The sequence below is a fragment of the Rhinolophus ferrumequinum genome, chromosome 8 (genome assembly GCF_004115265.2).
Source record: "Rhinolophus ferrumequinum isolate MPI-CBG mRhiFer1 chromosome 8, mRhiFer1_v1.p, whole genome shotgun sequence".
In the NCBI taxonomy this organism is placed as follows: domain Eukaryota; kingdom Metazoa; phylum Chordata; class Mammalia; order Chiroptera; family Rhinolophidae; genus Rhinolophus; species Rhinolophus ferrumequinum.
In genome coordinates this window covers 90,631,404-90,659,172 of record NC_046291.1, presented here as the reverse complement: position 1 = coordinate 90,659,172, position 27,769 = coordinate 90,631,404, and the positions used below count along the sequence as shown (strand labels likewise).

General features: G+C 40.3%; 1 protein-coding gene across 2 annotated transcripts in view; it reads right to left on the bottom strand.

Annotated features, from left to right (window-relative positions):
- Positions 1-27,769, bottom strand: part of CFAP221 (cilia and flagella associated protein 221) — a 100,958-nt gene that overhangs the window by 27,308 nt on the left and 45,881 nt on the right. For both annotated transcript variants that reach the window (XM_033112995.1, XM_033112996.1), the window contains exons 9-15: positions 25,478-25,598; positions 25,283-25,394; positions 24,982-25,090; positions 15,888-15,975; positions 5,316-5,405; positions 3,878-3,976; positions 338-443 (exon numbers count right to left, since the gene is read on the bottom strand). In XM_033112995.1, the coding sequence (XP_032968886.1) occupies positions 338-443; positions 3,878-3,976; positions 5,316-5,405; positions 15,888-15,975; positions 24,982-25,090; positions 25,283-25,394; positions 25,478-25,598 (725 nt within the window). The remainder of the gene's footprint in view (positions 1-337; positions 444-3,877; positions 3,977-5,315; positions 5,406-15,887; positions 15,976-24,981; positions 25,091-25,282; positions 25,395-25,477; positions 25,599-27,769) is intronic.

The window sequence follows — 27,769 nt, the reverse complement described above, 5'->3', positions numbered from 1 at the left end:
GAGGGCAGAGTGCCCCGAGGAAGTGGCTGTAAGCCAAGCCGCACGGGCGGTCTCTGGAAGCTGGAAAAGGCCAGGACACATTCTCCACCGGAGCCTCTGGAAGGACCAGCCCTGCTGACGTCCTGATTTTAGATTTCTGACTTCTAGAACTGCGAGATAATAAATTTGTGTTGTTTGAAGACACTAGTTTATGGTGATTGGTTATAGCACCCATAGAAAATGAATACCTGTGATTTATGAAAATTTTGTATTTCCACACAGCTAACTTCATTATAAAGAAATCTCGTGCTCAAAGGACAACTGGTTGAAGCTTCTGTACTTCCCAACTGTAGCTTACCTCGCGTTACCAATTGTCTTCCATAGCTGAGCCTTCTGACTATGGTCTCTCTGTCCATGTCACGAACAGCATCCAGCATTTTGAGTAATCGTCGGTGAACCATGACCTGGAATTAGAAAGAATAACGATTTCCAATGATTAATTGGCACATGCTTATTTTGGCATTCAATTTAATTCACTTTCCGCAACCACAGCCAAGGATTAATGCCACCGTCCTAAGTCAGAATTCACCAGGAGAGGAGAGGAACATGCTGCTCTAGACCGAGGTCACAGGGACTTCAAGGTCAGGGCAATGTCAACTTGCCTGATACAAAAAAAGACCAGGTTGTCATCGAGCCTTGTCCCACCCAATTTACGAGACCCAGTTTTCTCATATTTTCAGAGAGGAAAGAAAGACTATTTCTACATTCTTTTTATTTTTGTTGTATTTGAGTAGCGCCGCTCCTGCTGTGTTATTTTCAGAGCTGAAGGACACACTAAATGGACCATAGAAACAGAGCTGTGGGTCACGGGCAATGTTCACTGTACATCACTGTGCTTTGCATTCAGAGCAAATGCTACCGGAAGTGAGTCTACGTGTGCACAGAGCAGCGGCTGAAGGGACCATTCATTCCATAAGTAACACTGCTTTCCAACCTGTAAAGGACTTTTCCATTTAACAGATATTATGAAGTGGCTATTCTGTGGCCAGTTCTGTGCAAGGTCCTGGAAATGCAGCGGAGACAAACAAATGTCAGCTTGCACGGAGCTGATATTCCAAGGCGATGTGGGTGGAGTGGATGCCAGTAACACGTAAACAAATAAACAAGGTAAATACCGTGAAGAAAATAAGAGAGTAAAATGCACGAGGGCAGGACTCAGGGGCAAGGAAGGGGCGGCCTGGCATTTATACAAGGATAATTAGGGAAGAACTTTCTGAGGAGGTGAGGTTTGATCTGAGCCTTAAATGATGAGGAGACCATGATCTTGGGGAGAGGATCCTGAGCAGAGGAACCAGCAAGTACAAAGATCCTGATGCAGGCACAAATGAGACTTGTTGAAGGGACAGGGAGAAATGTAGTATGGTCCTGTAGCCTCGATAAAAATTGTGCATTGGATTCTAATTGTAATGGGAAGCCTTGGGAGGGTCTTACCAGGAAGAGGTACCATCTTTCAGCTGTGGGATCCTACTCTGGCTGCTGCCTGGGGACGGGACGCAGGGACGCCTGCTGCAGGCTTTCAGGCAGGAGGTGACGGAGCTGTGACTGAGCTGGGGAGATGGCAGGAAGTCATCAGCCTGGGAACATACTGTGCTGAACTGATAGTACTTGCAGGGGTGTGTGAGGAAAACAATGAGACCTCACTCAGAGCAAAGCACATAACTGCTGACAATACAATACTTTTCTTACCCTGGCAGGGTGTTCCACTAGTGGGAAGCCGGCCCGGCCCGTGACTTGCTGTTGTTTGCCCACTGGTGACAGCTGTGCTATTCTCCCTTGGAGCACAGTTTTGTGCTGCCTCTTTCTGCCCCTTTCTTCCCCACACTGAACATTCTGTGGCCACTCGTTCTGCACATATACAGAGCCCACCAGACAAAACCTCAGCAGGGACTCCGGATCTCTAGAGCCTTGGAGGTCAGTGAGTAGGTCACCGGTGAAGCAAGCTCTGTCCCTCTGCGCCTAGACTGTCATCAGTCCAGGTCTAAACTGCTTGAAAGATAATCTGTACCATAAACTTTTAGTCCCTTCTACACATTCACTCATTTCATTTTCACAGTAACCCTACGAGGCAGGTCTTACTGTTATCCTCAGGTGCAGGTGAAGAAACTAAGGCACGGAGCTTCTGTAACTTGTCCAGGATCAGAAAGCTCTAAGAAGTAGCATCAAGAATTACGGGCAGGCAACCTGGTTCCAGAGTTCAAGTCTTAACCATTGCTGTCCCCTGCTTGAGGAGTGGCTTTGCCCCCGGCTCTCAAGGAAGCCACACTCAAGTAGAATGAGATGCAAGCGGCCCCCAGTGCTAAAGCTTACAGGGGCTATTTCTTGGAGGGAAGGTAGACTTGAGTTGGCCCAAAGGACAGGTGTGGACAGATGGAGGGGAGCTGGGATGGCCTGTCTGTTGAAGGGCAGAGCAGAAGCACGGGGGCAGAGTGGGGAACGAGCCGGTGTGTGTGAAAGCTGAGGACTGGACAACGTAGACACGGGGGTAGCTGGATGGTGGTGGCTGCAGCCAGACCAGGGAGCCAGTTTCTGCCCTTTATTGGCATTAGAGGCCAAGAAGTTTCCATTTGATCCTCATCACAGGAAGCCACATTAGCAATGTGCTGGGTGGAAACCCAGCGTAAGGGCAAAGAAGCCACAGCAGTGAGATGACACGTCTCACAGGGAAGCCGTAAGCCTGAAGTTAGAGACAAGATCCCACAGGACTTCTCAGTTGTTCTCTCTAGAAATCACTGATCCACATCATACTGTTGTAGAGCTACCGGATAACCTCGCAATTGTACTCCCAGGTGTATGTACCCAAGAGAACTGAAAACATGTCTACAAATTTGCACACAAATGTTCACAGCATCATTATTCATAATAGGCAAAAAGTGAGAACAACCCAAATGTTTTCCAGTTGATGAATGGTAAACAAAATGTGGTCTATCCATGGGCCGGCCCGGTAGCTCAGGCGGTTAGAGCTCCATGCTCCTAACTCCGAAGGCTGCCGGTTCGATTCCCACATGGGCCAGTGGGCTCTCAACCACAAGGTTGCCATTTCAACTCCTCGAGTCCCGCAAGGGATGGTGGGCAGCGCCCCCTGCAACTAAGATTGAACATGGCACTTTGAGCTGAACTGCTGCTGAGCTCCCGGATGGCTCAGTTGGTTGGAGCGCGTCCTCTCAACCACAGCAAGGGATGGTGGGCTGCGCCCCCTGCAACTAGCAATGGCAACTAGACCTGGAGCTGAGCTGCACCCTCCACAACTAAGATTGAAAGGACAACAACTTGACTTGGGGGGGAAAAAAAAAAGTCCTGGAAGTACACACTGTTCCTCAATAAAGTCCTGATCCCCTTCCACAATTAAAAAAAAAAAAAAAAGAGTGTAAAAAAAAAAAAGTGGTCTAGCCATACAATGAGGCAGTATTCAGCCATAAAAAGGAATGAAGTACTGGTACATGCTATAACATGGGTGAACCTTGAAAACACACTAAGGGAAAGAAGCCAGTTACAAAAGGCCAAGTATTGTATAATTCCATTTATATAAAATGTCCAGAACAGACAAATCCATAGAAACAGAGAGGAGATTAGCGGTTGCCAGGGCCTGGGGGATGGAGTGTGCCTGCTAATGGAAACCAGGTTTCTTTTGTGGTGATAAAAATGTTCTAAAATTAGATAGTGGTGATGGTTGCACAACTCTGTGACTATACTAAAAACTACTGAATTGTACACTTTACAAGAGTGAATTTTATAGTGTGTGAATTATATCTCAATAAAGCTGTTATAAAAAACTCATTGTTTGATTTCCTTGTGCTGAGGACTAAACAAGTTAAAATTTCAATCTGGTGCTGAGACTTACCTTGCGTGCTACTTGTTGAAACCGTCTTTGGGCCCTGAACCTATTGACCCAAGTATTATTCGTGAGTGGATCAAAATTAGGATGAAATTCCTTGATTTTCTGTGAACATAAAACATAGGCACATCTGTGATTTAAATTTTAAAGCATTTAAGACAAATATTTTAGAGTTTGAGACCAACTCTAGTTATTACTTATTTTTTTGCCATATATTATAATAAGCATTTATGAAGCACTTTGAGTGTACATGGCATTATAGGGAACACGTCTTGGGTTGGGGGCCAAAAGTGGAAGCTTTAGGTTTTAAGAAATTTACAGTTTAGTTAAGGAGCACAAGCAAACTCATGCGACCCTGCGGAAGAAGAAAAGGTCACACAGATCTTAGTCCCGTGTGCAGGGTGCTTGGCACTGCCTCCAGAATGGGAAGGAGCAGACTAGATGGTGCCTGGTGGAGAACGGCGGTTTTGCTCAGCCCTGCCCCCCAGCACCAGCAAGTGCCTGCACGTGGTGGGCACCAGTGTGCGCAGATCCTGGGGACGTACTGAGGCCGGACAGAGCCTCAGGCCATGTAGATTCTTGAACAGGGAAGCAATATGAAGAAACAGGCATCAGAAATGAATGAGTGTCACATTAGCACAAGCAGTGGGCTGGAGAGGAGAGGGGGGAGGGCCGGATACACAAACAAACACCCTGTTGGATTACTTGGGGTCAGACATGAAGATTGGACTTTGATACGGTCTTGTGGGAAAGCTACTGGTAAGACTGGTGGGCAGATTAAAAGTGGGGGAGAAAAAAAGAGGTAGAAATAACTCAGATGTGGCAAACCCAGACAAGAAAAGTGAGAACGATGGAGGTGGGGAGATTAGGAAAAAATTGTTCATTGTTAAGATTAGAAGTTGGGGTTTAACTTGAAACTATCACATGACTGCAGATATTCAGGTGGAGGGGCTACTATTCCCATTTTACCTTTGAGGAACACTGAGGCACTGAGGCTCAGAGGGCTTTCCCCAGGTCCCAAATCAGTGGTACAGCTGGGACCAGAACTCTGGCTTCTGACTTCCTGTCTTGTTTCTTTCCCACCAAGGGGAGGGTCAAGGAACAGAGGCCCAGGGACACCCCCCCCCCCCACCCAGGACCTGCTGACAGGGGCATGGAGAGCAAAGGAAAACAGAAAATGAAACCAAGAAGGAGAAAGTAGAGAAGTGGGAAGGAGAAGCCAAAACATGTAATGCCGTTAACTTCAAGGGGAACATTAATTATGAGTTTTGGTGCTTTACTTGCAAATATGTAGTAAAAAAAAAACTCTGAAAACGTAAGCATACTAAAAATTAAATATCTCTTGCTAAAAGGATTGCTTTAAAATTCCTTAGCATTTTAAAAGTAAGCATTTAAAAGTAAGAGGTGCCAATAATTACATTCCAAATAAAGGAAAGTTACCCACTTCTTCTAGATTGTGAACAACCCGTTTATGGTTAACTTCTGTCTTCAGTCGCTGAAATTCCTCATCCAAAACAGGATCTCCTCTATCCAGCTGAGTTTTTAAATCATCGAAAATATTAAAATTGAATACAAATGCACATAACTTTTATTTCTCTTTCAAATTGCTAGAAACCGTTATGCAATTGGTCAAACCCGCCCAAGAAGTTTCTGTTGGGAGTGGTGGTGACAGAAGTAGGCTAAAATGATCATTATAATTATACTCACTGTTTAAATATAGGGATTTTTTTAACAGAAGCACAAACCCAAATACCTTCTTTTTGTAACTAGGGGAGAGTGTCTGGAAATTATTTCCAAGGCATTTAGAAGTCACCAAAAAGACTTTAGGAAACCGAGTTTTCATTTAACAGAAATGTAATGTCCCAGTTATGTTTTAAGATTCTCAGTGCTGATTAACCAGGTTTTAACAAAAGCATATGACTCCCCCTCCTTTCCTGGAGGTTGACGGTGTCTGCCCCTTTCCTGCACCCCAGGCTGTTCCCCTTCCAATGCCTGCTTCCTCAGTACCCCTGAGCTCTCTTTCCTATTCCTCATGAGCCATGGGTCACTTCCAGGGAAGGCTGGCTGAGCTTGGATAAGTGTCTGCACACACCTGCTTCCATAGAAAAGAGGACCACGCACACTGCAAAAACTTGTTTGTTTTTGCTTATCTGTGGTTTTTATTATTTGTTTGTTGGGTAACTTCCAAAACTAGTTTGGCTCTTAGATACTCTGTTCACAATCATTTTTCAAGACTTAATGAGAAGAAATCTATTCTGATCACCACATCACCACCCTATTCAGAAGTAAGGCTTGTATTATTGTCACCAGGTGGTCAGCTGTCGAGCTCTGATTTGCACATGTCAGGAAGTTGAGTTTGAGATTGTGGACTTTGGGTCCAAAATACAGATTTTGTGGGAAGAGACCCAGACCCCCACCACCACGAAAAGTAAAATAAAACAGGCAATTAAAAAGAGGGACTGGCAAACAGGCTGTTAGCTAGAAGAAAGAGGAGGTAAATTCCTATGTCTTATTAAGACTGCTTATTTACGATGAACATTTTAGCATTTAGTATTTTCGATCATCTCCCCTGACTAAAAGCTCATCGTGCTTAATGGTTTGTGCCACCAGCTATGAGGCCAACTCCCTCCACATCCTCTCCCTCTCTCTTGTTCACGCCTTTCTGCCATATACCTTGGGCCTCCAGGTGTGCCTCACCACTGGGTCACCAGCCAGGATTCATCGGCCAGATGAAACGTCCTGGGCACACACAACAGAGTCCCTGTAACACTTGCTCTCCAACTACACTGGGGCATCAGGGTGGCCTGCTCCTCCTTCTACTCGTCCTGGGATTGATAGTGAGGATGCGGCAGCTCCTTTCCTGCTCCGCTCCGAATCTCCTGAAAGCCTCTCTCCAGTCCCTGTTCCCCAGTGTCTGCAGCTGGCCTTGCTTCCTGTATCGTCCAGGAAGAAAAGGCCGCGTGCATCTGTCAGCAGCTCTGTCTGCATGCAAACCTGATGATACCACCGTGCTTCTTTACTCGGCCTTCTCCAGTCCTTCCTCCTGTACAAAGACAATCTTTCCCTCTGACCATGGCCTCCTCCCAAGCTTCTTCAACCTTTTCCTCTGCGATGGCTCCTTGCCCTCAGCCATGCTCAAGTCTCCCAAATAAAAACCCCTTCCTTAACATCTCACCCTTTCGAAAGAAGGGTCCATCCATTACTCTTTGCCCAGCTCCTCTCAAGAAACTATCTACTCACTTCTGCACATTCCTCGAGCCGTCAAAATGGTCCTTTTCCCGCCTCAAGTCTACTGGGGTTGCTGTCACTGAGGCACACAAGGACCTCCAGTGGCCTCATTATCCTGGAACCCTCTTTGCCCTTCACTGACCCCACTGTGTCTGCTTTGTCTGCTTCTCTGGGTCCCCTGACCTCCCAACCATTTCTCCTCTGTCTCATTTGAAATCATGAAATTCTCTAGAGTTCCTGCATTGAGCTACTGTCTTTCTCAAGCTATTAGGTGGGTGCAAAAGTAATTGCGGTTTAAAAGGTTAAACACAAGGAGTGACATCATCAGAATGGTGGCATGAGGTAAGCCTCTGTAAATCTCCCCTGGAATTTACACCTAATCGAACAACTATAACTCCACAAAGGACTCCCTGCACAGCAGACAGGCAAGACGAAGAGGCCCACGACTGAGTTCACATAATGGTGGGTGAATCACACGAGCGGGGGAGGAGAGAAGGGAGAAGTGCAGAGATGGAGCCACGCAGGTGCAGGACGCAGACTAAGCTCGGTGCTCTGAGCTCACTGCATTCCAGAACTACCACAGATACAGGAGAGGGAAGAACTCGGACTGCTAGGGCTCCGCTTATGGCCCACAGGGCTGAGGGGGCAGCATATAACACGGCTGAACCCAATGCTCACGGCAGAGACCTCGAAGAAAAGACTGAGGGAAGAAGGCTGAAAACGGTGGTTTAAGCCCTCACTGCCACAGAGAACAGAAGCCTTAGGCACTGAGACTAGCCGCCCCCTCCTTACCCTCCCAGAGCTCAGCCCACCCCCACCTGCCCGGTGCTGGAAGCAGAACAGTAGCACTGTCAGATCAAAAGAACAGAATATTTGCACTTTTGAGAATTGTGGTCCGGAGACACAGATTTGCAGCCCAACTAGTTCCGGCAAAGGGGAGGGAGCTGTGGAAGCAGGACCGGTTATGGTGGTGGTAGATGCCATTGCTCTGGGCCAACTCTCACAACTCACTCCACCGCTGTCCCCACCTATCTGGGCAGATCCCTGCAGGAGTAAACACAGCTGATGAAATACACGGGCTCTGAATCTGGTACAGGAAGAGCTTTGGAACTTCAAAAGCTCTCTGCGTCCCCACACTGATGCGGTGCCATATGACCCAGGTGAACTGTTAACAGAGGAGAAGCCTGCCTTCCTGGGAATCACCCCATTGTGTGAGAAGCTGGAAGAGTGCAGAGAAAACATAACACTACAGTGTGAGAGAGAAAAAAGGGCTGTAGTCGGAGAGAAAATAAAACATTCTACCAACATGTACTGGAAAACAAAAGAAAGACCTCTTCCTATCAACCTGTTGCAGAACCCACTCCAGTAGACATCTAGGAAGAGAAACAATAAATCATTAATTGCCATGAATAACCAAGGTAACAAGACAGCTCAGAAAGAAATGAAAAGTCTCCAGAAAATGAACTTAAAGATATAGAAATATGTGACTTAAATGACAGAGAATTCAAGATTACAGTTCTGAAAAAACTCAATGAGATGCAAGAAAACACAGAAAGGCAGTTTAATGAACTCAGAAACACAATCAAAGAACAACATGAACATTTTACGAAAGAGACTGAAATTTTTAAAAAGAACCAAATGGAATTTCTGGAGATTAAGAACTCAATACAGAAATTAAGAATGAAATAGCCAGCTGAGGTAGTAGAGTTGACCAGATGGAGGAAAGAATCAGTGACATCGAAGATAGAAACATGGAAATGACACAGATGGTAAAAGAAAGAGACTTGAGAATTATAAGAAATGAAAGAACTCTACAAGAACTTTCTGATTCCATCAGAAAGAACAATATAAGAATAATGGGCATACCAGAAGGAGAAGAAAGAGAGAAGGGAACAGAGAGTATATTCAAACAAATAGTTGATGAGAACTTCCCAATCTTGTGGAAAGAACTGGATCCTCGAATCCAAGAAGCAAATAGAACACCTAATTACCTCAATCCCAACAGGCCTTCTCCAAGGCACATTGTATTAAAGCTGTCAAAAATCAAACACAAAGAAAGAATCCTCAAGGCAGCCAGGGAAAAGAAGATGGTAACCTACAAAGGAAAGCCCATTAGGTTATCATCAGATTTTTCAGCAGAAACTCCACAAGCAAGGAGGAAGTGGAACCAAATATTCAAACTATTGAAAGAGAGAAATTATGAGCCAAGAATAATATACCCAAAGATATCCTTTAGATATTAAGGAGGAATAAAGACCTTTCCACACATACAGAAGCTGAGGGAATTTTCTAATACACGACCTGCACTACAAGAAATACTAAAGGAAGCTATTCAACCACCATCAACAGAGACAATTTGTGGCAACCAAAACATAGAAAGGGGAAGAGTAAAGGCCTGAACCAGAACATGGGAATGGAGAAAGTAAGCATGCTGAAGAAAATGGAATACTCTAAATATCAAACTTTCTTTTACATAAACTTAATGGTAACCAGTCAAAAAAAAATCCAGAACTGTAATATATACTGTAATTAAAGAAGAAACAGAGGGAAAAATCATAGAATACCACCATACAGAAATAATAGACAACAACAAAAAGGCAAAGAAACAATGGAGACACAGTCTTACAAGAAAATTAAAGATAGAATGATAGGAAATCCTCACATATCAATAATCACCCTAAATGTAAATGGACTGAACTCACCAATAAAAAGACACAGAGTAGCAGATTGGATCAAAAAATTAAACCCAACTGTATGCTGTCTCCAAGAGACACATCTCAGCTACAAGGACAAGCACAGACTCAAAGTGAAAGGGTGGAAATTGACACTCCAAGCAAATGGTACCCAGAGAAAATCAGGTGTAGCCATACTGATATCAGATGAAACAGACTTCAGGGTGAAAAAGATAACAAGAGACAAAGATGGATATTCCATAATGGTAAAGGGGACTATACAACAAGAAGACATAACAGTCATCAATATTTATGCCCCCAATCAGGGAGCACTGAAATATACCAAGGAACTACTAACAGAACTAAAGGGAGAAATTGACCAAAACACAATTATACTAGGGGACCTAAATACATTATTGACAGCTATGGATAGATCATCCGAACAGAAAATAAATAATGAAATAGCAGCCCTGAGTGACACATTACAGGAAATGGACATAATTGACATTTATAGAGCACTTCATCCTAAAACATCAGACTACACATTTTTTCCTAGTGTACATGGAACATTCTCAAGGATAGACCATATATTAGGACATAAAACTAACCTCAGCAAACTTAAGAAGATTGAAATCATACCAAGCATATTTTCTGATCACAAGGCTTTGAAATTGGATATCAACTGCAAAAAGAAAGCAGGAAAAACCACAAATACATGGAGATTAAACATCATACTTTTAAAGAACGACCGGGTGAAGGAAGAAATTAGAGGAGAGATCAAAATATACATAGAAACAAATGAGAATGAAAATACATCCTACCAATATTTTTTTGGGATGCAGCGAAAGTAGTTTTAAGAGGGAAATTTATATCATTACAGGTCTATCTCAAGAAACAAGAAAAATCCCAAATAAATAACCTCATGTTACACCTTAAAGAACTAGAAAAAGAAGAACAAATGAAACCCAAGGTCAGTAGAAGAAAGGAAATAACAAAAATCAGAGCAGAAATAAATGAAATAGAGAACAAAAAGACAATAGAAAAATTTAATGTGACAAAGAACTGATTCTTTGAAAAGATTACAAAATGGACAAACCCTTGGCTAGGCTCACTAAGATAAAAAGAGAGAAGACACTAATTAACAAAATCAGAAATGAAAAAGGGGAAGTTATCACGGATGCCACAGAAACACAAAAGATCATCCAAGAATACTATGAAGGACTATATGCCTTCAAATTCAATAACCTAGAAGAAATGGACAAGTTCCTAGAAACATATAGCCTTCCTAGGCTGAACCATGAAGAACTGGAAAGTCTAAACAGACCGATCACCATTAATGAAATTGAATCAGTCATCCGAAACCTTCCCAAAAGCAAAAGTCCGGAACCAGATGGCTTCACTAGTGAATTCTACCAAAACTTCAAAGAGGATCTAATACCAATCCTGCTCAAACTCTTCCAAAAAATTGAACAAGAGACAGTACTCCCTAACTCATTTTATGAGGCCAACATTACCTTGATACCAAAACTTGGTAAGGACAACACAAAAAAAGAGAACTACAGACCAATATCTCTGATGAATACAGATGTAAAAATTCTAAACAAAATTCTAGCAAATCGAATGCAACAATGCATTAGAAATATTATTGATCCATGACCAAGTGGGGTTCATCCCAGGAGCACAAGGGTGGTTCAACATACGCAAATCCATCAATGTGATATATCACATAAACAAAATAAAGGACAAAAATCATATGATTATATCAATTGAAGCAGAAAAAGCATTTGACAAGATACAACATCCATTTATGATTAAAACACTTAATAAAATAGGTATACAAGGAAAATACCTTAACATAATAAGGGCCATATATGACAAACCCTCAGCTAATCTCATAATTAATGGAGAAAAACTGAAGCCCTTTGCTCTACGTTCAGGAACACGACAGGGCTGTCCCCATCACCTCTGCTTTTTAACATAGTGTTGGAAGTCCTCGCCAGAGCAATCAGGCAAGAGAAAGAATAAAAGGCATCCAAATTGGGGAGCAAGATGTGAAATTGTCACTCTTTGCAGATGACATGATGCTATATATAGAAAGCCCTAAAGACTCCACCAAAAAGCTATTAGAAACAATCAACGAATACAGTAAAGTTGTTGGCTACAAAATCAACGTACAAAAGTCCATTGCATTCCTATATACTAACAATTAAATCTCAGAAAAAGAAATTTTTAAAAACCAGTTCCTTTTGCAATTGCAGCAAAAAGAATAAAATACCTAGGACTAAATTTAACCAAGGATGTGAAAGATCTATATGCTGAAAATTACAAGACATTTTAAAAAGAAATTGAAGAAGACACAAAGAAATGGAAAGACATTCTGTGCTCATGGATTGGAAGAATCAACATAGTTAAAATGGCCATATTACCAAAACAATATACAGATTTAATGCAATCCCCATCAAAATACCAATGGCATTTTTAAAAGAAATAGAACAAAAAATCATCAGATTTATTTGGAACCACAAAAGTCCCCGAATAGCCAAAGAAGTCTTAAGAAAAAAGAACAATGCTGGAGGTATCACACTCCCTGACTTTAGCTTGTACTACAGGGCTACAATAATCAAAACAGCATGGTATTGGCAGAAAAATAGACACGTAGACCAATGGAATAGAATTGAGAATTCAGAAATAAAACCACATAAATATGGACAGATAATTTTTGACAAAGAAGCAAAAAACATACAATGGAGAAAAGACAGCCTTTTCAATAAATGGTGCTGGAAAGCCACGTGCAAAAGAATGAAACTGGACTGCTATCAGTCACCATGTACCAAAATTAATTCAAAATGGATCAAAGACTTAAGCATAAGACCTGAAGCAATAAACTGCATAGAAGAAAACATAGGTACTAAACTTATGGACCTCGGGTTCAAAGAGCGTTTTATGAATTTGACTCCTTAGGCAAGGGAAGTAAAGCTAAAATAAATGAATGGGACTGTATCAAACTTAAAAGCTTCTGCACAGCAAAAGAAACCATCAACAAAATAAAGAGGCAACCAACTGAATGGGAGAAGATTTTTGCAAACAGTGCCTCCAATAAGGGGCTAATATCCAAAATATGCAAGGAACTCATGCAACTCAACAACAAAAAAACAAACAACCCAATTGAAAAATGGGTAGAGGACCTGAAGGGACATTTCTCCAAAGAGGACATACAAATGGCAAATAGACATATGAAAAAATGCTCAACATCACTAATCATCAGATATGCAAATAAAAACCACAATGAGATATCACCTCATCCCAGTTAGAATGGCTATTATCAACAAGACAAATAGTAACAAGTGTTGGAGAGGCTGTGGAGAAAAATGAACCCTCATACACTGTTGGTGGGAATGCAGACTGGTGCAGCCGCTATGGAAGGCAGTGTGGAGGTTCCTCAAAAAATTACAAATAGAATTACCGTATGACCCAGCAATCCCTCTCCTGGGTATCTACCCAAAAAATCTGAAAACATTTATCCATAAAGACAAGTGTGCTCCAATGTTCATTGCAGCTTTATTTACGGTGGCCAAGACATGGAAACAACCAAAATGTCCTTCAATAGATGAATGGATAAAGAAGTTGTGGGATATATACACAATGGAATACTATTCGGCAGTAAGAAAAGATGAAATAGGACCATTTGTGACAAAATGGATGGATCTTGAGAATATACTGATAAGCGAAATAAGTCAGACAGAAAAAGCAGAGAACCATATGATTTCACTGATGTGTGGTACATAAACCAAAAACAACAAAAGAACAAGACAAACAATGAGAAACAAAAACTCATAGACACAGACAATAGTTTAGTGGGTACCAGAGGGTAGGGGGGGATGAGGGTAAAGGGGATCAAATACATGGTGATTGAAGAACTGACTCTGGGTGGTGAACACACAATGGGATTTATAGATGATGTAATACAGAATTGTACACCTGAAATCTATGTAACTTTATACTAACAATTGTCACTCCAGTTAACTTTAATTTTTTTTAAAAAAAGAGTACATTATGGAATAAGAAAAAAAATAATAATAATTGCAAAAACCGCAATTACTTTTGTACCAACCGAATATTTACTTTCCCCAGGGCACCACACTTTTTCCGTGGTCTCATTCTCTACTCTCTGATGTTCATTTCCAAATCGCTGTCTCCAGCTTAAACTTGTTCCTTCAGCTGCCACCTGGAGGTCACCCCAGATGTAACACGTCTCAAATTAAACTTTTCACCTTCCCCCTAAGCCAGCTTTTCTTCCATATTTGAGATCTCATTTAAAACCACCAACCTGCACCCAAGCTGGAAACCAAGGAACCATGCTATCTTCTCCTTTTCCTTACCCCTCATTTCCAATTTCTCTACAGGTTCCAGCTCTGTCACTGCCCTCAGCACCTCCTATAGCATATCTCAATGTTTCTGTGCTCCTTCGGGACGGTGACCTTCTTGAGGGCAAAGACTGTGGCTCATTCACTAGCACAGAATCTTACACACAATGGGCTTTCATAAGTGCACTTGCCAGATGAATAAGTGGTTGGGTTTGTCTGTGAACCAAACGCTGGCAATTGCAGCCTTAATTCTCATATTGACCCGGCTGAGGCATGTTTGTATCACCTGCATCTCTAAAACAGTTAGAAAATATTCCACTGTGAGGTTGGCAGAAAACACTTGGTATTTTGTTTTTAAAATCATGTGCAAAAGATCTGGACAACACACCAAACTAAATTTAAATGCCAATCTAATATGTGCCTTTCCTAAATGCTAAGATTTCCTGATGTAATGATTTTATATTTTTTTGTTTGTCTTATGAAAAATAAAAAAGGACAAATGTATTCAAATATCCGATTGGGACTCGAAATCTAGGAAGAAAAATATATTCTGTATGAGAAATACATTCATATCTGACAGGACACATGTCTTTTCCCAATTCCTCCTACTTAGTACTGCGACTGTGTGTAGCACTGAGTGTAGGAACCTTCTACTCCTAAGCTTAAATATGTGTGTTATGACTGAATATTGTCCCTCCAAAATCCATATGTTGAAATCCTAACCTTAGTCAGGAGATACAATTCTTAAGGAGGTGATCAAGTTAAAACGAGCTCTTTAGAGTGGGCCCTAATCCAATGTGACGGGTGTCCTTATAAGAGGAGGAAATTTGGACACGGAAGATAATGAGAAGGCACTGGGAAAGCCGTCTACAAGCCAAGGAGAGAGACTTCAGGGGGAACCAAAGCTGCCAACACCTTGATCTTGGCCTTCCAGCCTCCAGAACCGCGAGAGAATATATTTGTTATTTAAGCCACCCAGTCTGTGACATTTTGCGATGGCAGGCCCAGCTGACTAATACAGTCAGTGATGATTCCCCAAGTCCTACCGATCAAGTCCCAACCCCCGTGACATGGAGCTCCAGCCGAGTCCTATCTCCTGTGGCCCGCGTGTCCTGTGCTTCAGCCCTTATGGACCTGTCCCCAGTGTTCTCTGCCCCTGCCCTGCATGTAACAATGTCTCATGCCACAGAGCAGAGGGGTGTTGTACAGTCCCACAGCTCCCATCTCTGTAGCTCCCTGAACCTACAGGTGTTGCCTTGGTAACTCAGATGTGGCCCCCTCCCTCAACCTATTTTCTCCTCTCTGCTCAGCCCCTTTGAGTGTTTAGATCTGGCTCTGGCGTGGCTCCCGGTCACTGTCTTTGGGTCTCTTACCTTCATGCTCTGCAGATCACGGGACAGGTGTACCGCACACCCAGAATTCCAGCCCAGGATTGAGGCATTCCCTCCCTCTCAACTGAATGCCTTTGTCCACTTTACAACTTTTCAAAATTATACCATGTCTTCCAGGAAGCTTTCCAATTAGATGAGTTCTCTCTCCTCTCTGGCTTCTGAATCCCCCCAATACTTGGTAGAGGTCTCTTGTGACATACACAACCAGCCTTGGTTTATAGTTGACAATTAACTTGTCGTCAGCCTCTTCCCCTTCCAACTTAACTATAATATTTCTGTCTCCGGATATGGCATCTTGCATATAGCAGGAATTCAAAATAGTTCGTGAAATAAATGATATCAAATTAGCAGTAATTCTGACCTTGTATTTGGCGTTTATTCTTTGCCAATCTTCAGCAACGTCTTTTCTAAATTTAAAAGACACAGGATCTTTACCAAGGTGCACCTGCCTGGGGAGAAAAAAACCAACTTACAGAACCCATCAGAAAACGATAGTCAATTTCAGAATGGAGTTTCTTGCCCATACTCTATGACTGGAAAGGGATGCTGAGATATTGGAGGAGACATGATGGGGAAGAGCAGTTATAGAGACTCCAGCAACATAACTAAGATGAATAATGTGTTCCACAAAATTAAGCTTATTCTCTAGTGACACGTGCTGAAATATTTATGAATAAAAAAATCTGGATGCTCAACACCATCAGTCATTCAGGAAATGCAAATCAAACCACAGTACCATACCACTTCACACACTCTAGGATGGCTACTATGATAATGATGATTTAGATCATGATGGTGATAACCAAGGAAAATAACAGGGATTGCCAAGGATGTGGAGAAAATGGAACACTTCAACAGTTCTGAAGGGAATATGAAATGGTTCGGCCATGGTAGAAAACAGTTGGTGGCTCCACAAAAGGTTAAAGAATTACCACATGACCAAGCAATTCCACTCCTAGGCACCTGCCCAAGAGAACTGAAAAGATATGTTCATAAAAAAAAACTTGTCTATATATGTTCATAGCGACATTGTTCACAATCGCCAAAAAGTGGGAACCAACCAAATGTCCATCAACTAATAAATGGATAAACAAAATGTAGTATGTCCATACAGTGGAATATTATTCAGCCATAAAAAGGAATTAAGTCCTGATAGATGCTATGACACAGATGAGCCTTGAAAACATGTTAAGTAAAAGAAGCCAGTTACAAAAGGCCATATATTGTGTGATTCCATTTACATGAAAAGTTCCAGAATAGGCAAATCTATACAAATAGAAAGTAGATTAGTGTTTGACAGGGGCTGGGGGAGAGGGGAATGAATGGGATTGACTGCTAAATGGGTATGGGGTTTCTTTTTGGAGTGATGCAAATGTTCTGGAATTAAGTAAAGTTGATGGCTACACAACCCTGTGAATATACCCAAAACCTCTGTATTGTACACTTTAACATTATTAAAATGGTGAATTTGTATTTTGTGAATTTTATTGCACTTTAAAAAACTCTGGTATATAATATATATACTATCATGAAAACTATAGTTTTTTTTTAATTAAAGTTTATTGGAATGACAATTGTTAGTAAAGTTACATAGATTTCAGGTGTACAATTCTGTATTACATCATCTATAAATCACATTGTGTGTTCACCACCCAGAGTCAGTTCTCCTTCCATCATCATATATTTGATCCCCTTTACCCTTATCTACTACCTCCCTTACCCTCTGGTACCCACTAAACTATTGTCTGTGCCTATGAGTTTTTGTTTCTCATTTGTTTGTCTTGTTCTTCTGTTGTTTTTGGTTTATATACCACATCTCAGTGAAATCATATGGTTCTCTGCTTTTTCTGTCTGACTTATTTCACTTAGCATTATAATATCAAGATCCATCCATGTTGTCACATGTGGTCCTATTTCATCTTTTCTTACCACTGAATAGTATTCCATTGTGTATATATACCACAACTTCTTTATCTATTCATCTATCGAAGGACATTTTGTTTGTTTCCATGTCTTGGCCACTGTAAATAAAGCTGCAGTGAACATGGGAGCACACGTGTTTTTGTGGATAAATGTTTTCAGATTTTTTGGGTAGATACCCAGGAGAGGGATTGCTGGGTCATAGGGTAATTCTATTCGTAATTTTTTGAGGAACCTCCACACTGCCTTCCACAGCGGCGGCACCAGTCTGCATTCCCACCAACAGTGTATGAGGGTTCGTTTTTCTCCAACACTTGTTACTATTTGTCTTGTTGATAATAGCCATTCTAACTGGGGTGAGGTGATATCTCATTGTGGTTTTTATTTGCATATCTGATGATTAGTGATGTTGAGCATTTTTTCATATGTCTATTTGCCATTTGTATGTCCTCTGGAAAAATGTCTCTTCAGGTCCTCTGCCCATTTTTCAATTGAGTTATTTGTTTTTTTGTTGTTGAGTTGTATGAGTTCCTTGTATATTTTGGATATTAGCCCCTTAAATTAGCCCCTTATGTTTGCAAAAATCTTCTCCCATTCAGTTGGTTGCCTCTTTATTTTGTTGATGGTTTCTTTTGCTGTGCAGAAGCTTTTAAGTTTGATACAGTCCCATTCATTTATTTTAGCTTTTACTTCCCTTGCCTAAGGAGTCAAATTCATAAAACGCTCTTTGAACCCGAGGTCCATAAGTTTAGTACCTATGTTTTCTTCTATGCAGTTTATTGTGTCAGGTCTTATGCTTAAGTCTTTGATCCATTTTGAATTAATTTTGGTACATGGTGACTGATAGCAGTGCAGTTTCATTCTTTTGCATGTGGCTTTCCAATTCTTCCAGCACCATTTACTGAAGAGGCTGTCTTTTCTCCACTGTATGTTTTTTGCTTCTCTGTTAAAAATTATCTGTCCATATTTATGTGGTTTTATTTCTGAGTTCTCAATTCTATTCCATTGGTCTATGTGTCTATTTTTCTGCCAATACCATGCTGTTTTGATTATTGTTGCCTTGTATATACAGGCTAAAGTCAGGGAGTGTGATACCTCCAGCATTGTTCTTTTTTCTTAAGATTGCTTTGGCTATTCGGGGTCTTTAGTGGTTCCAAATAAATCTGATGATTTTTTGTTTTATTTCTTTACAAATATGCCATTGGGATTTTGATGGGGATTGCATTAAATCTGTATATTGCTTTGGGTAATATGGCCATTTTAACTATGTTGATTCTTCCAATCCATGAACACGGACGGAATGTCTTTTCCATTTCTTTGTGTCTTCTTCAATTTCTTTTAAAAATGTGTTGTAGTTTTCAGCATATAGGTCTTTCACATCCTTGGTTAAGTTTATTCCTAAGTATCTTATTTTTTTGCTGCAATTGCAAAAGGAATTGCTTTTTGTATTTCTTTTTTTGAGATTTCATTGTTAGTATATAGGAATGCAATGAACTTTTGTACGTTGATTTTGTAGCCGGCAACTTTTTTATTCGTTGATTGTTTCTAATAGTTTTTTGGTGGAGTCTTTTCTATGGTGGAGGTTTTCTATATATAGCATCTTGTCATCTGCAAAGAGTGACAATTTCACTTCTTCATTCCCAATTTGGATGCTTTTTATTTCTTTCTCTTGCCTGATGGCTTCGGCGAGGACTTTCAACACTATGTTGAAAAGCAGAGGTGATAGGGAACAGCCCTGTCGTGTTCCTGAACGTAGAACAAAGGGTCAGTTTTTCACCATTAATTGAGGTTAACTGAGGGTTTGTCATATATGGCCTTTATTATGTTAAGGTATTTTCCTTCTACACCTATTTTATTAAGTGTTTTAATCATAAATGGATGTTTTATCTTGTCAAATGCTTTTTATGCATCAATTGATATAATCATATGATTTTTGTCCTTTATTTTGTTTATGTGATGTATCACATTGATGGATTTGCGTGTGTTGAACCACCCTTGTGCTCCTGGGATGAACCCCATTTGGTTGTGATCAATAATATTTCTAATGCATTGTTGCATTCGATTTGCTAGAATTTTGTTTAGAATTTTTGCATCTGTACTCATCAGAGATATTGGTCTGTAGTTCTCTTTTTTTGTGTTGTCCTTACCAGGTTTTGGTATCAGGGTAATGTTGGCCTCATAAAATGAGTTAGGGAGTACTGTCTCTTGTTCAATTTTTTGGAAGAGTTTGAGCAGGATTGGTATTAGATCCTCTTTGAAGGTTTGGCAGAATTCACTAGTGAAGCCATCTCGTCCCCGACTTTTGCTTTTGGGAAGGTTTTGGATGACTGATTCAATTTCGTTACTGGTGATCGGTCTGTTTAGATTTTCCAGTTCTTCATGAGAACAGGAAAGGCTATATGTTTCTAGGAACTTGTCCATTTCTTCTAGGTTATTGAATTTGAAGGCATATAGTCCTTCATAGTATTCTTGGATGATCCTTTGTGTTTCTGTGGCATCCGTGATAACTTCCCCTTTTTCATTTCTGATTTTGTTTATTAGTGTCTTCTCTAATTTTATCTTAGTGAGCCTAGCCAAGGGTTTGTCAATTTTGTTAATCTTTTCAAAGAACCAGTTCTTTGTCACATTAAATTTTTTCTATTGTCTTTTTGTTCTCTATTTCGTTTATTTCTGCTCTGATTTTTGTTATTTCCTTTCTTCTACTGACCTTGGGTTTCATTTGTTCTTCTTTTTCTAGTTCTTTAAGGTGTAATATGAGGTTGTTTATTTGGGATTTTTCTTGTTTCTTGAGATAGGCCTGTAATGATATAAATTTCCCTCTTAAAACTGCTCTCGCTGCATCCCAAAAATTTTGGTAGGATGTATTTTCATCTCATTTGTTTCTATCTATCTTTTAACCTCTCCTCTAATTCCTTCTTTCACCTGGTCATTCTTTAAAAGTATGTTGTTTAATCTCCATGTATTTGTGGTTTTTCCTGCTTTCTTTTTGCATTTGATATCCAATTTCAAAGCCTTGTGATGAGAGAATATGCTTGGGATGATTTCAATCTTCGTAAATTTGCTGAGATTAGTTTTATGTCCCAATATATGGTCTATCCTTGAGAATGTTCCATGTACACTAGAAAAAAATGTATAGTCTGATGTTTTAGGATGAAGTGCTCTATAAATGTCAATTATGTCCATTTCCTGTAATGTGACACTTAGGGCTCTATTTCATTATTTATTTTCTGTTTGGATGATCTATCCATAGCTGTCAATAATGTATTTAGGTTCCCAAGTATAATTGTGTTTTGGTCAATTTCTCCCTTTAGTTCTGTTAGTAGTTGCTTGGTATGTTTCAGTGCTCCCTGATTGGGGGCATAAATATTGATGACTGTTATGTCTTCTTGTTGTATAGTCCCCTTTACCATTATGGAATATCCATCTTTGTCTCTTGTTACCTTTTTTACCCTAATGTCTGTTTCATCTGATATTAGTATAGCTACACCTGAATTTCTGAATACCATTTGCTTGGAGTGTCAATTTCCACCCTTTCACTTTGAATCTATGCTTTCCTTGTAGCTGAGATGTGTCTCTTGGAGACAGCATATGGTTGGGTTTAGTTTTTTGATCCAATCTGCTACTCTGTCTTTTTTATTGGTGAGTTCAGTCCATTTACATTTAGGGTGATTATTGATATGTGAGGATTTCCTATCATTCTATCTTTAATTTTCTTGTAAGTCTGTGTCTCCATTGTTTCTTTGCCTTTTTGTTGTTGTATATTATTTCTGTGTGGTGGTATTCTATGATGTTTCCCTCTGTTTCTTCTTTTATTACAGTATATATTTCAGTTCTGGATTTTTTTTGAGTGGTTACCATTAAGTTTATGCAAAAGAAAGTTTGATATTTAGAGTATTTCATTTTCTTCAGCATGCCTACTTTCTCCATTCCATACTTCTGTTCAGGCCTTTACTCTCCCCCTTTCTATGTTTTGGTTGCCACAAATTGTCCCTGTTGATGGTGGTCCAATAGCTTTCTTTAGTATTTCTTGTAGTGCAAGTCGTGTATTAGAAAATTCCCTCAGCTTCTGTATGTGTGGAAAGGTGTTTATTCCTCCTTCATATCTAATGGATATCTTTGCTGGGCATATTATTCTTGTCTCATAATTTCTCTCTTTCAATAGTTTGAATATTTGGTTCCACTCCCTCCTAGCTTGTAGAGTTTCTGCTGAGAAATCTGATGATAATCTAATGGGCTTTCCTTTGAAGGTTACCATCTTCTTTTCCCTGGCTGCCTTGAGGATTTTTTCTTTGTCTTTGATTTTTGACAGCTTTAATACAATGTGTCTTGGAGAAGGCCTGTTGGGGTTGAGGTAATTAGGTGTTCTATTTGCTCCTTGGATTCGATGATCCAATTCTTTCCACAAGTTTGGGAAGTTCTCATCGTATAAGTTCTCAAGTATATTTGCTTGAATATACTCTCTGTTCCCTTCTCTCTTTCTTCTCCTTCTAGTATGCCCATTATTCTTATATTGCTTTTTCTGATGGAGTCAGAAAGTTCATGTAGAGGTCTTTCATTTCTTTTAAGTCTCATGTCTCTTTCTTCTTCCTTCCATGTCATTTCTAGGTTTCTATCTTCAATGTCACTGATTCTTTCCTCCATCTGGTCAACTCTACTACCTCAGCTGGCTATTTCATTCTTAATTTCTCTATTGAGTTCTTAATCTCCAGAAATTCCATTTGGTTCTTTTTACAAATTTCAATCTCTTTTGTAAAACGTTCATGTTGTTCTCTGATTGTGTTTCTTAGGCTATTAAACTGCCTTTCTGAGTTTTCTTGCATCTCGTTGAGTTTTCTCAGAACAGCAATCTTGAATTCTCTGTCATTTAAGTCACATATTTCCATATCTATAAGTTCATTTTCTGGAGACTTTTCACTTTCTTTCTGAGCTGTCTTGTTGCCTTGGTTATTCATGGCAATTAATGATTTATTATTTCTCTTCCTAGATATCTATAGAAGGCGGTTCTGCAACAGGTTGATAGGAAGAGGTCTTTCTTTTGTTTTCCAGTACGTGTTTGTAGAATGTTTTATTTTCTCTCCGACTACAGCCCTTTTTTCTCTCTCACACTGTAGTGTTATGTTTTCTCTGCACTCTTCCAGCTTCTCACACAATGGGGTGATTCCCTGGAAGGCGGGCTTCTCCTCTGTTAACTGTTCACCTGGGTCATATGGCGCATCATCAGTGTGGGGATGCAGACAGCTTTTGAAGTTCCAAAGCTCTTCCTGTACCAGATTCAGAGCCCGTATGTTTCATCAGCTGTGTTTACTCCTGCAGGGATCCACCCAGATAGATGGGAACAGGGGCGGGTGAGTTGTGACAGGTGGCCCAGAGCAATGGCGGAGACCACCACCACAGCCGGTCCTGCTTCCACAGCTCCCTCCCTTTTGCCAGAACTAGTTGGGCTGCAAATCTGTGTCTCCGAACCACAGGTCTCAGAACTGCAAATATTCTGTTCTTTTGATCTGACAGTGCTACTGTTCCACTTCTAGCACTGGGCAGGTGGTGGTGGGGTGAGCTCTGGGAAGGTAGGAAGGGGGCGGCTAGTCTCAGTGCCTAAGGCTTCTGTTCTCTGCTTGGCAGTGAGGGCTTAAACCACCGTTTTCAGCCTTCTTCCCTCAGTCTTTTCTCAGAGGTCTCTGCCATGAGCATTAGGTTCAGCCGTGTTATATGCTGCCCCCTCAGCCCTGTGGGCCATAAGCAGAGCCCTAGCAGTCCAAGTTCTTCCCTCTCCCGCAGCTGCAGTAGTTCCAGGATGCAGCGAGCTCGGAGCACTGAGCTGGGTCTGCGTCCTGCGCCCGCGCAGCTCCATCTCTGCACTTCTCCCCTCTCTCCTCCCCAGTTCATGCAATTTGCCCACCTTTAGGTGAATTCAGTAGTGAGACTCTTCATGTTGCCTGTCTGCTGTGCAGGGAGTCCTTTGTGGAGTTATAGTTTTTCAATTTGTTGTAAATTCCAGGGGAGATTTCCAGAGGCTCGCCTCACGCTGCTATTCTGATGATGTCTCCTAACTATAGTTTTAAAAGGGATGGAGGGTGTCTAGAAAACTGTTTTAGATTAAAGGTGACTAAAGAGACATGAAAGCTAAATACAAATTGTATTTTTGGAGAGGAGGAATCCAGGGTCCAATCAAAGATCTTTGATTGGACCCTGGATTCCTCCTCTCCAAAAATAAAAAACCCAGGTATATAGGAAATTAATAGGACAACTGGGTAGATTTGCATATAGACCGATTATTATAATATTATTGTATCAATGTTAAATTTTTCAGAAGTGATTATGGCAATGTTGAAGAATGGCCTTGTTTTTAGGAGCTACATGCTAAAGTCTTTAGGAGTAAAGCTTCATGATGCCTGCAACTTACTTTAAAATGGTTCAGGAAAAAAGGTGTGTGTGTGCATGCGTGTGTGTGTGTGTGTGTGTACAAAGGGGAAGTATATGTGGCATAATATTAATAATTGGTGAACCTACGTCAAGTGTCTCTGACTGTTACTGGCAGGTTTAAAGTCTTTCAACAAAAAAATTGAAAGAAAATATTAAGTGACCAACACAACATTCAAAATTGAATTTAGGATGTGATTTCAAGTGTGTTACAAAGCATAGAAGGAAAGAAACACACCAGTGTTAACAGTGGTCAGTGCATCATAGTGATTATTTTTCCTTCCCTATACTTTATAAAAAATAGTTTTCAGGTTTTCTATCATGATAATGTGTCATTTTTTATAATAGGGAAAGAGTATTTTAAAAAAATGGTCTTCAGTTACTTGGCATACTTCTTATTCCACTGAGGACAGACCCTGCCTACAGACTTAAGCTGAAGCAAAAGGTTATTTTCATGAGAAACAAAGGCACCTGGCCCCACCCTGCCCCCCATGCAAGCAGGGTAGCAGGGTGCATGGATGTAGTGGTCTCTCAAAGACCCTTTCCAGGAGTCTCTTTTTTAGCTCAATTTAAGGGTTTCTAAAGTTTGCTTTAGCTGCATCTGTATATGTGGGTATGCCTGGTATGAGCTGGTAAAAAATTGTGAAAAGGGCTCCATTTTGATTGCAGGAGCACAAGGCAGAAGACTCACATCTGACTTTTAAAACCTTCATCAGTAGCCTCCACACCCAGCTTGCACTGCTGGGCTCCCCAGAAGACTTCTGGGGCATACAGCCCAGGGCGCAGAGGGCTCCTAGTAGGGTGAGATTTGGGGAACCTGGACAGTGAGGGGGTGCTGGCAGCAGCGGCCAGCAGGGAGTAGTGTCCCAGCTTCTCCCACAGTTCATTCTGGTTCTGTCTGGCCACTGTCTGGTCACGCTTAGGAAAGAGTATAGTTTGGTCACATTTATTCCTAATAGAAATTTCATTCTGAAATAGAGGGTCCAGTGGAAGGGAGAGAATAATCAAAAGTTTCAAAGAGCATGAAAAGTTATGACATTTCATTGTGTCTCATATAAAAAAGCCATTACCAAAAACCATGTCCTGTTACTTGATACAAATAATTGCTCAATAATTACCACTTCAGATGATTTTCAATCTCTTCACAAGTGTCCTGTCTGACTTTCTGTTCAAAGAGTGCTTCCTTCATCTGTCTTGTTTTTGAAATCTCATTGCCTTGGTCCAAAACTGAGGGCAGGAGCAAACAATGATTATACCAGTAATCAAATCAGATTCATTTGCCAAGAGAAAAACACATTTCTAATGGCAAAACTTAACAATGATTTGAGTTTTGCTGTTGTTGTTCATACATAACAAACACCACAAACAATTCTTTCATATTCTGCCCAGGTGCTGATTTATGGTGGATCAACTGGTTACCTTCTCTTAGCTTTTTTATCTTCAGTTTTCCTGGTTCTTGGTTTAAAACAGTTGCCACAGCAAATGGATTTGATAAATCTACCGGAAATCTCAAGTTCTGATATTCAATTTCCTGGAACCAAATCAGAAGGAAAAATTCACTATTTTGCTTCTTTCTCACTCCTCCCATCATGGCTGGCATGATGCTCACTTTACCTTAATTTTTGCAGGTTTTGACTTTGCTGGCAGTTGCTGAAAACGTATCCGTGTCATTGCCTTTTCTGAAGGAATGTCTACTTTCTTAGAAAGAGTATTTAACATTTTAAATTCTTCTAATCTATAGTTTAAGACAGATATTAAATTAGTATATAGTCCAACAACTCAAGGTTCCTATTTTTATCTTTCTGATAACACCATGATTTATAGCCCATTAATTAGTATATCTAAAATGAAAATCAATCAGTGTGCTAAAACAGTGGTCTACTAAAATAAATGTAATGTTAGTATACCAGAAAATAATGATTTATATCAAAATAACTCACCAATGGCTGTGTTCCCTTCCATTCTCAAAAAACGTAACAAGTGGAAAACACGACATGCCGAAAATCACTCGAATGGTCTAGCATAATTCATTTCTAGGCTGTTGGTTTTCAACAGCTAAGTTTAAATGTACTACATTTTAAAAAGTCTTCCATTGATTTATCTTTTTTTTTAAGTTTATTGGGGTGACAATTGTTAATAAAATTACATAGGTTTCAGGTGTACAATTCTGTATTATATCATCTATAAATACCATTGTGTGTTCACCACCCAGAGTCAGTTCTCCTTCCATCACCATATATTTGATCCCCCTTACCGTCGTTTCCCACCTCCCTCCCCCTTACCCTCTGGTAACCACTAAACTACTGTCTGTGTATATGAGTTTTTGTTTCTCATTTGTTTGCGTTGTTCTTTTGTTGTTTTTGGTTTATATACCACATATCAGAATGTGGTTCTCTGCTTTTTCTGTCTGACTTATTTCGCTTAGCATTATACTCTCAAGATCCATCCATGTTGTCACAAATGGTCTTATGGTCCTATTTCATCTTTTCTTATTGCCGAATAGTATTCCATTGTGCATATATACCACAACTTCTTTATCAATTTCATCTATCGAAGGACATTTTGGTTGTTTCCATGTCTTGGCCACTGTAAACAAAGCTGCAGTGAACATTGGAGCACACGTGTCTTTATGGATAAATGTTTTCAGATTTTTTGGGTAGATACCCAGGAGAGAGATTGCTGGGTCATAGGGTAATTCTAGTCGTAATTTTTTGAGGAACCTCCACACTGCCTTCCACAGCGGCTGCACCAGTCTGCATTCCCACCAACAGTGTATGAGGGTTCCTTTTTCTCCACAGCCTCTCCAACACTTGTTACTATTTGTCTTGTTGATGATAGCCATTCTTACTGGGGTGAGGTGATATCTCATTGTGGTTTCTATTTGCCTTTCTCTGATGATTAGTGATGTTGAGCATTTTTTCATATGTCTATTTGCCATTTGTATGCCCTCTTTGGAGAAATGTCTCTTCAGGTCCTCTACCCATTTTTCAATTGGGTTGTTTGTTTTGTTGTTGAGTTGCATGAGTTCCTTGTATATTTTGGATATTAGCCCCTTATTGGAGGCACTGTTTGCAAAAATCTTCTCCCATTCAGTTGGTTGCCTCTGTATTTTGTTGATGGTTTCTTTTGCTGTGCAGAAGCTTTTAAGTTTGATACAGCCCCATTCATTTATTTTAGCTTTTACTTCCCTTGCCTAAGGAGTCAAATTCATAAAACGCTCTTTGAACCCGAGGTCCATAAGTTTAGTACCTATGTTTTCTTCTATGCAGTTTATTGCTTCAGGTCTTATGCTTAAGTCTTTGATCCATTTTGAATTAATTCTGGTACATGGTGACTGATAGCAGTCCAGTTTCATTCTTTTGCACGTGGCTTTCCAATTCTTCCAGCACCATTTACTGAAGAGGCTGTCTTTTCTCCATTGTATGTTTTTGCTTCTTTTTCAAAAATTATCTGTCCGTATTTATGTGGTTTTATTTCTGAGTTCTCAATTCTATTCCATTGGTCCATGTGTCTGTTTTTCTGCCAATACCATGCTGTTTTGATTATTGTAGCCCTGTAGTACAAGCTAAAGTCAGGGAGTGTGATACCTCCAGCATTGTTCTTTTTTCTTAAGACTGCTTTGGCTATTCGGGGTCTTTTGTGGCTCCAAACAAATCTGATGATTTTTTGTTCTATTTCTTTAAAAAATGCCATTGGGATTTTGATGGGAATTGCATTAAATCTGTATATTGCTTTGGGTAATATGGCCTTTTAACTATGTTGATTCTTCCAATCCTTGAGCACGGAATGTCTTTCCATTTCTTTGTGTCTTCTTCAATTTCTTTTAAAAATGTCTTATAGTTTTCAGCATATAGGTCTTTCACATCCTTGGTTAAGTTTATTCCTAGGTATTTTATTATTTTTGTT